At 36.0% G+C, this 10,082-nt stretch overlaps 1 protein-coding gene across 5 annotated transcripts; it reads right to left on the bottom strand.

The window, feature by feature from the left end:
• Positions 1-1,461: 1,461 nt before the first annotated feature.
• Positions 1,462-9,778, bottom strand: LOC103696166 (probable peroxygenase 4). 5 transcript variants are annotated; one of them, XR_005509183.1, is made up of 6 exons: positions 9,625-9,778; positions 8,530-8,645; positions 8,329-8,414; positions 7,335-7,429; positions 1,863-1,988; positions 1,677-1,730 (listed from the first exon to the last, which is right to left on the bottom strand). XR_005509183.1 is itself a non-coding variant. In XM_039120591.1 (5 exons), exons 1-5 carry the CDS (start codon positions 9,680-9,682, stop codon positions 1,589-1,591), a joined length of 507 nt encoding a protein of 168 aa, XP_038976519.1. In that variant the 5' UTR covers positions 9,683-9,742; the 3' UTR covers positions 1,462-1,588. The 5 variants fall into 5 exon arrangements, 1 of the variants encoding a protein (XP_038976519.1); XR_005509185.1 differs by lacking the exon at positions 9,625-9,778 and adding an exon at positions 9,461-9,582; XR_005509184.1 differs by lacking the exon at positions 9,625-9,778 and adding an exon at positions 9,453-9,582.
• Between the last annotated feature and the right edge of the window lie 304 nt (positions 9,779-10,082).

A 10,082-nucleotide genomic window follows, 5' to 3' on the forward strand; every position in this document is an offset into this window, starting at 1 on the left:
GTGAGAGAAGGAAGAAGAATAAAGTTTCGATGACATTGGATGATAAATAAATTTATACCGTAACAATGCAGGACCTCCCCAAAAAGGCTAGCTAGGAGTTATTATTTCGGTTCCTTAGTATTGTATAAGTACCCAAAATCTACCTAGTCCATAGTCGATGTTGGATTAAATATAGATCTGCATGGATCCTCACATACTCTCCCCGTTTATATCTTCGTATTCTCATTAGGCTATGGGTCCAAATCCATTCTAATCCAATTATGAGCATCACGATTAGTCCGTGGTTAACTCAAATGGGCTATTGTTGTAGTATCCTCCAGTCCATACAGGCTATAGGGTCCACACCATTTGTCACAATTTAGAATCTCATCCAGAAAAACTAGCTAGAAGATATTATTGGATTTATTGGTCTAATATAAATACCTACCTTCTACTCAGTCCAAGCTAATATGAGAGTAAATACAAGTCTGCATAGTCGTCACATAGTTAGTCTAAATGGGATGTTATTTATAAATAGCGGAGTTATTTATGTTATATTGAAAAGATGAATTACATGGTGAATGTTATTTTTGTGCAGCAAGCCTTGCATGCTCCTTAGGGATTTACACTAAGAAATGTATAGCCGGGTCATGTGTCAACCCAGATGGTGGATTTGGGGCATGATAGAAATTCTACAATTGAAATAATTCAGGACATGACAATCATACCTATGCTAAAAGGGCTTAGAAATTGTAGACCTAAGCAAGAGGAAAAATACTGCCGCCTTAACTTGAACATCTCAAGAAAATATGATGATCCGAGTATGGTGACAGATTTACATCTTATTATTTTGCATTTAAGTATCAAATAACAATTCTTCATATGTTTCCACCACTTGCGACAGCCAGCAAGCATAGTATTCAATGTACATCTTTCAGATTCACTTGCCAAACATAATACCATGGACTTGCACTCTAATGGAATAGCGATGACATAATGTTTCCTGAAATATAGCATGTGAACCTGATTCATATCAGACCATAAACCTATAGAGAAAACACTTTTATCTATAATAGTCCTAAAGAAAGAAGCCACTGAAAGAATCATAACTTACATTCTCTAAAGCTATGAATCTTCATCATTCTGGCATAACATGAAGCCAACAAAATGTTGATCTTCATGCTTGAACCATCGAAATTCACAAGGCATTCCTTGGAAAGGAGTCTGCAAATCTAAAAATGGAGGTTGGGGTATTAAGAACCTATCTAATATCTGGTAGGTAGGCAAAGTTCATGCTCGCTAGGCCACCAGTCAATAGGAACATGAAATCTAAATCTACAGGCTCAAACCCAATCCAGCCTGGCTTTATACCATCTATGCTCATTTTGAGCCTCGTCATGCCCCACCAAATAAATCCCCGATCACTACTATTGCAGAGAAGAGCCGGTCATGCCAGGGGCAGGGCGCGACAGAGATCGAGAATTATGAAATTGTGAGCAGTAGGAACAATTTTTTAACCTATATGATCATTCCAAAACAATATTTCAAGCAATAAGTGCATTGGCATTAATAAGCTACAATCCGCTCTTCAGCTATCGCATTCATGCTTTCATTTGAGAGACTTTCTCTTCCCCTCCAATTTATAAAACAGGCTTCCATCATAGAAAGATCTTAGAATGTCCTTTTGAAGCAATCCATTATCATCCTTAGCGAGAGAGAATAAAGCCTCCCATTCTGAGCGGCTAGCAACCCTGCAACAAATTGCAAAGTGAGAATGGATATGGGACCAATGAGAATGACTGATATTTGCTTATAATGTGACTAAAATTCTAAAGTAATGAGCCTCCTATATTCGTAGCTTCTATTAATTCAAGAAAACCCACCTTCCTTGGAAGTCATTAGGTTGTTGATTCGCTTTGAGCATCTCATTCAACTCATCAGATGTTAGTGCATTAGGGTTGGTGTGTGCATGCTTCTGAAAGATCTCCTCGAACATTTCAGAATCAAACCTGCAAATTGTATAGATTATGTCTAGTCAAGAATTTGAGATAAAGAAAAATAATTCTCACTTCTCTAAAAGTTTTAGTAAAAGAGATAATGAATATTGATTACACTAGATGGGAAGGTGAGCCATAGAACAGAACATCATAGTGTGATCTTGAAGTATGACAGAGTAAACTAGAGTGAAACTGCTAATAGATAATCCAATTGACATGTTGCGCAAATAGGTTAATTTGCTAGTGAAGTTTTTAGTAATTAATCACAAGACAATATAAAAATTGAAACACATTTCTGCACAACTTAAATAATGTTATGAGAAAATAAAATTACCCGATGCAATACTCTAATAATGATAGAGAATCACGAATGTGCGAAACTAATAGTGACAAGTTAACATAAGAACATATTATCTCAAAGACCCAATTATAGTGACATGTGGACGAAACCCGTAAATTATAATCAGAGAACCGCAAATGTGCAAAACTAATAGTGTAAATTTTTACTTAAAAGAATAAAAAGTTGGGGATGTCCCTTTGCTGCTGGGTTCCCTACTCTACTTTCTCCGAGTATTGAAAGTCACCAAACCATGAATTATAGGGAAGCAATAACAAAACTTTTCCTATAGGTGTCTGTAAACTATATCAAAGACCAGAAAATAAACAACAAAAGAAAAAGAACAAGGACCTGTAGAGAATGAAATGATCCTTGCAAAGAATATGTTCTCATTAATTGGTTTCTTATTAGTTTTGGGTTTATCATCACATGTATATCAACTTATGAGTGAGCAAATTCGCAATCACTTGCTGGTATCCTCAAACAAGTCTTCTATAATACTACAAGCAACCTAAGGTTTGAAAAAAATTAATGGAGTTCTGACAAGAAATGAAGAACCAGCCACCATTAGAATATCAAGATGCGATAACATCATCCGTAATGAAAAGGAGGACAAGGGACAGGAAGTTCAGAGTAATTTTTTTCCCCCCTTGGTTTTTTTTAACATGAGCATGGAAGAGGAGGGATAAGCAAGAACCTAGCCTATTCATGAAGAAAAGAAGTAGAAAATTATTTAACGAAGGACAAAGAAAAAAAAAGAAGTGGGGGCGGGTGGGTGGCGGGGTTTGGTGAAAGACTAATAACAAATACCCTGATTTCTGGATGCAACTTTAAACAAAAGGAAAACTGGGGTTGGGCCAGCCCATGGCCTGCTCGACCCAGCCCACATTATGACAATGTTTGGGCTAGTATTTCTATGTGCTGGGGTTGTGCTTGGGACAAAAACTTTAGACTTGATTTAAAATCACGCCGAGCTTGGGCCAGTAATTTTTGAGCCTAGTTTACCTAACCCAGCCCAGCTCGATACTATATGTATATGTATATATATATTGTGTGTATATGTACTACAAATTTAACAAAAATATGATACTAAAAAATTTCTACCATACAAAAAAAAATTAGTTAATTTAAGAAATTATTACTATAACCAACAATTATACATAAATTACCAAATTTAGAATTATAAACATCACTGTAGAAGGGCAATGAGAGTGTTTTTTTTTTAAAAAAAAACAAATTTGATTTATTTACTAATTTCGGTTATCTGGATGTCAACAGGAACTCATTTATAATTTATTGCCTTGAGCTTGGACCAATGTATATTGTGTTGGCCAGAAAGTTTCTGGCATAGTGGAATATTTATTAGTTATGCAAGTAAAATTTTCTCTACAATTGTTATAGTAATTCTATGCTACTAATCTTATCAGACAGAAAGCTCTGATATGTCCAAGTCTAAAATGAGTTGTAAACATGGCTTTAAGATAATGCAATAGTTGCTAAAGTCATCTGACTTGTCTAATGAGGCTCTTTACTGAAAGTAACTCAGCAAATACAAAAGAATTTCTATGCTGAGAACATATTGTTCAACGGAAAAGGTTAGGGTCTCTGCAATGATTTGCTTCCTTGAACAAAAGAATCATGTTGGCCATTAACGAATATTCTCTAAAAAGGTTGATTCAACAATAAGGTTACATATAATAAAGCAACTAGTCTTATGCTAATTGGCCTTCTCAATTACATGCCCCTCAATATTTATAAGCAAGGCTCATGCGACTAAGAAAGGTATGCCCATATCGTACCGAACCGGACAGCACGAGGTATTCTGAATCCTATACTAATTGAAATTCTCAACATGCCCCTCGACATTTATAAACAAGGCTCTTGTTGCTAAGCAAGATATACTATACTGTACCGAACCAGATGGTATGGAACGCATTGTGCCATACTGATAAGCAGTACGGAGAGTATACTGACTCTCAGTATGCCGAATCGGCCCCCATACCAAGCGTACCGACGTACTAATAAGGAGGCACCAGTACGGGGTCCGGTACCGAGACGACATACCTTGCTGCTAAGAGAATATCCGAAGAAGTATACTCTTGCATAATCTTTACTCATTTTACTATTAAGGTTTCTAATGACAATAAAAATTATGTTCCTCTGTGCTCTGTAATCTCCACAATCATTATATTTACACACAAACTCTATTTTAGGCATAAAACTTGTGAATTACGTATTATTCAGCTACCTGAATAAAGTGCTTCATATTGAAAATAAAAACTATTTGCTACACATCTTTAAGTTAGCATCTACACTGTTTAATTAGTATTCGCATTAAACTATCAAAACAATTTCCATATAGAAACTCCATTTTTGAGCATATTTATGTAATGGTTGCCAAAATTGATGTTTCAAAGATCATGTAGTTTATATTAAAAAAAATTAATGAAACTTACAGGATACGATTGTTTAGCACTTCGATAAGAGGAGAAAGGGCAAGACAATGATAATGTCAATTGATGCTTAGGAAAATGATCTCAGATTCTTGTATCAAATGAAAGGAAACAAACTTCATTAATTGGAAAATCACTTGAATATATACACTTTTCACAAGGTATCACCTCAACAATGGAACACTCATATAAGGTGACCTACAAAGAATGAAGGCGGTAGTTTTTTTCCTTAACACTGATTATCAAATAGAGAAACTAGCTTCTTATTACTTCTCAGTTCCAACTTGTATCATGTACGCTTAAAACATGGGCACTTGCTTTTCTTTTCTTTCATTTTCAGAATTCAGAAAATTGTACAAATCAACACTAGTTTTCCCTCAAAATAAAATAAAATAAAATAATTGTCCAATCATAGTGGTTAGCTTCTGTTTTCTAACTACATTATTAAAACTGTTAACTTTCCACTTTCTTCATGAATAACTCATGGTTATGACCATGGTACGCCATATCATACCGAACCAGGTAATATGAGACATATGTATCGCACCATACCAAACCAGGAAGCATACTATACTATATCAGTATATAATACGGGGGGCGTACCAACACTCGATATGCTGTACCGTACGAACACAGTGATAGTGTGGCACCGGTATAAGGCCTGATACCGAGCCGGCATACCTTGGGTTATGACTTTCGATGCCCTAATCTTCTTTTTGTATTTTCTTTAAAAGATTTTGTGGTTTACTTTGTGCTAGAATTCCATATTCTTTTTCTTACTTTTTTGGTGTCTTATTGGGTATGGTACTAAATATAAGTTCAATAAAGCAAGATAAATTTCAGAAATATTTCTTTGGAATGTATAATATCTGCAAATAAATTGTCAGCACTTCGATGCTTAGAAGACATCAGAAGTCAATGCTTGTAAATAAAGGCATCTTTTCGTTTAGTGGTGATAGCAGTGAGATTTATGGAGTTCTAATTGACCCATATGTGATTATGAATGTCATTGAGTTAAAGCTATTTGAAGTTAGAAATTAGATTCTCTTATCAAGAAGATCTTGTAATTCCTTAACACCTAAATTGAGGAGGTAGTCTGCTAATTAGGGTTGCAAGATCAAGTGAAAAGTAATATTTCTAGTTGAATGAAAATGGAGAGTCATGGAATGTTTATTCTATTTAGTAGGCATATTTAGACTTTATGTCCATATAGGACTGGGGTTAGCACTTGTTTCCTCTCCCATTTTAACTTATTGGGTTTGCTTTCACAATCTGCACAGGATCATAAGGGATTTGGCAGTTTTGTTGGCACCCATGCAAAAAAAAGAAGTTATTGTTTTAATTGTTTTGAGAAACACCACTGCTTATTGTGCAAGGCAAGCCAAGGTATTTCTGTTCAAGAGATTGTGGAAGGAAAGAAGGTTAATTCTTGAGAAAAAGAACTAGAAGAAGAGGCTAAGGGGAAAAACAAAACCATAGAACTAGGAAATGAGGAGCTTCCCCAAGAGCAATTTTCTTGGAAGATCTTCCTTTGGAAGTTTTTTTCTTATTAATCAATTACCAAAAAAACAAATTTGTTGTTAAAAGTGAAGGTCATTTCTTTTCAAGGAGTTGAAGTTTGTAAGAAAGATTTCAACTTGAGTGCGAACAATGTAAAAATTTGGATCTTGTATTATTAGTTTCTGCTATTTTTTGTCATAATTGCTAATGGATGTCCTAAGCTAAACTTGCATAAATTGCAATATCCCATGCCTAGGCTTCTATCTAGCTATTAGAATAATAACTCGATCATAAGACATTCTATATGCAGAAATGCTCTCATAATTTTCTCTATGGTTAGTTCAAAATCCCTTCCTCCAACAGCTTTTCATATGCCTTTCACAGGAAGCTGTATATATTTTTTATTTTCAAGATTCTATTTGGAGTAAAATGAATAAAATCAAAAGGTAGACATCTAATACTAATAGAAATTTACATATACAATATTCACATTCCATAGATCTACATATACTTGGTGGTTTGCATTTTGATAGAATCAGTTTGTGTACCCAAAAAAAATCAAAGATACTAACAACTACTATAATTCGATAGTTTGTCCATATAAATCTTTTGCCCTGTTCAAAAGGTGGAAGAGGGATGGAATAAGACACCTATTCTGCTCTATTCCATCCCAAGAACCATTTTATGTCACAAATAGACTATCCTCTAAACAGGTATCTTATTCCCTAGTCAGCGAAAATTGGACAATTCCACCAGGGGGTGGAATTTCTATGATGTCTGTCTTATTCCCTCGGATTATCCTTTTCCCTTATTCACTCTTTTATCCAAACAAAAGTGGGAGGGTAATGTTATGTGATGAAATTCAAATCTAACACAAAACCCAATGCACTTTATTCCCTTTCTAATTATCCTCTCAACCAACATCAAGATCCTCTGCTCCACAACATAAGCCCTATTAAAATAACTTTTTCTTATTCCTTCAAAATTATTCAATAATTAAATACAGCTTTAGAAAGGAATTATTCTTCTTTTAGTAAAAATAGTAATAAACAATATATTTAATGCTACCTGCCCTCAGTGTCATAGGCACCAGTGTCGCTTCCATGTATGCCTTTTTGAATGTTGGCCACAAGAACAGGGAGAAAGATTGCTGGTATTGATCCCTGCATACACGACAATATAAATTATGAATTATGAAAATTTTGTCCAAAGAACCAAAAAGGACCTAAGAAATGATTATAATTAACAAAGAAATGTAAAGTGTCACAAAAGCTAATGCACAATTCTCCATAATTAATTCATGATGGTTGAGTGCCCTATGGTGACTATTTTTAATTTTAACGGGAGAGAGAGAGAGAGAGAGAGAGAGAGGAGCTGATACTTCTTTCTGAAAAATAACCCTAATTCAGAAAACGAAAGATAAAGCAATCAGTCATGCTCGAAGAAATTCATGAACTCGACAAGCTTTAACATTTAAGGTTTCATGATTTCTATTTTATTTGTTATACTTTATGTATTTTCAAATAATTTCAATTACGAATGTTAGCAAGGTCAATAATGGGTTGCTGATACAAATAAAACTTGATACCATTAACGTTAATTCCCAGTACGTTCAGGGATTTGTCAATATTAAGAAAGGCAAATTTGCCTCATTAGGAGTTATTTTTTTAGATTACCAGCAAAAATTCATACTTTTGTTATAGATTACGCTAAGAAATCTCAGTTACTAAGATTTTGTTGTACAGTAGTTTAGGGATCTTCAGTGACACAACCATAACTTTCGGGGGGCTCCAACTTCTGAGTTTGTTATGAAGTGAAATTTTAATAGAGCTGTTTGGGGTGTGGATGCTCGATGACTTAGCTGGTAAACTAATTCAAAATAGTTACTAGTATTGTGGGCGGAAAAATCCATGTAAAGTTTGGCTCGAGATCTTTGGATTTATTTCTCCAGGGGTGTTCGTAGTTACTACTTAGTAGTCATGGACTGGTACTCATATACGTTAAGCACGTAATATTGTGGGAAGGGAAGAAGAGGGCCGAGAGGAAGGAGAAACAATCGTACGTTGTTGGTTATGGGACTGAGGAAGCCGTTGATTACGACGGAGGCCGCGGAGGAGACGGCAACACCGAACCCAAGTGCACGGAATCCTGACAAACATAAGCAATAAATCAATACTGGTTGATTGAACGAAAAAAGGAAAGAAAAAGATGCCAAAATAGTACAGGAGTAAATGAAACGAAGAAATATAGAAGAGAAGAAGACCTTGGTAGGTCTCTTCTAGATAGATGACCCCATCTTTGTCCCGGTCAAGAACGATACGTGCTTCTGAAGCGCAGTCAGGTTAGTTTTGTTGTTATCCCACTGCCCTTTAACTCCTCCTGCATACCAGGCCTTAGTTGTTAAAGGACACACTAAATCGTTTCGGCCAGATGTTAATATAAAGCTTTATCTGAGCAACTTATGCAAACTATAAGCAAAATTGCACAAGTTTTATTGTCACTTGTCAGTCATCCAAAACTGATGAGTTTAAAAAAAAAATTATGGCAGCGTTAAGCCTAATATTTTCTGAAGGAGAAGGAAGGAATAACATCCAGAAGCTATATCATGGAGAAAATGATCATGATAGAAAGCAAATGTGAACCAAAACAAAAAGGAGCACTGAGTCCCACATAGCATGCAAGATTCCGTTTCCATTGGTGTAGGGCCATAAGGTACATGATTTGCACTATAAAATGCTATGTAGTGGTTGATGGCCGCCATCACAAGATATTATTATTGATAGCTGTCCACTCCAACACTATATAGCATTAATGCAAACAGTCTATGTGCCGGAATTGTTTCAGCTAGGCGTACATTAACAAACAACGCACAGCTTCCCTTTTTTTTCTTTTTGGCTTTGAACACAGCTTCCTTGAAAAACAAACAGAAAAAAGGCAAAACGAAACAAAAAGTTGGCCCCAGCGCAGCTGTCGTGACAAAAGCTAAGCGAGTTGGCCGTGAGCATCCGGATAACAACATGTTAGAAAAATGGATGTCGAAATCTGCGTCGCCTACATCCATTTACAGCTCGCCGGAAATCACCGGCGCCATGGGGGTTACAGATCGCTCGCCTGAAAGACTGTCATCGTCGGAGAAAGGAAGAGAACAACAGTAAAAGAAGAAAAAAAAGAAAAGAAATAACTGACCAATTAACCAGAACAATCGGTTGATCGGTGGCCTTCGGATAGAGTCTAAATGGATCTCTAAGCCTCTAAAAGCCACAAAATCGGCAAGGAAAGGCATCTTGGCTGCTGAGCCCCCATGAAATCTTATTGATTATTTTGGTTGGATGGATGATGGAGGAGGTTGGAAGTATACCTGGGAAGACGATAAGGAGGAGCAAGAGAAGGTAGGAGGCGCAGGATAATTTGGTCATCTTCACTAACGACAGCAAATAAGATCACCGCAAGTATCTTCTTTGCCGGATGGTTGAAGTAGCTTCCGCAGCTACATATTTATATATATACACAAAGATATGGGGAGAAAATGACATTTGTGGCTTCCCCTATTTGCAAAGACTTCGCGTCCTTAGTTACATCCCGTAAATGCTTTTCTAGTCAACATTTCCGGCGTCGCATGCAAACGAAACTAGAAATTAGCAACGATTTAGTAGAAACGCTTAGGGCTCATTTGGTTTGCCGAAAAATGAGAGAGAAAAGTGTGGTCAACAGTAAATAATGAGATAGCCACTTGTTTAGTTAGAGTTTTTAATGGAGAGAGATGAAAAAGTTGTATTCCCATGAGAATACGATTCTCACATTAGGCGACTCTAGGTG

This window comes from Phoenix dactylifera, unplaced genomic scaffold (genome assembly GCF_009389715.1).
Source record: "Phoenix dactylifera cultivar Barhee BC4 unplaced genomic scaffold, palm_55x_up_171113_PBpolish2nd_filt_p 000834F, whole genome shotgun sequence".
Classification (NCBI taxonomy): domain Eukaryota; kingdom Viridiplantae; phylum Streptophyta; class Magnoliopsida; order Arecales; family Arecaceae; genus Phoenix; species Phoenix dactylifera.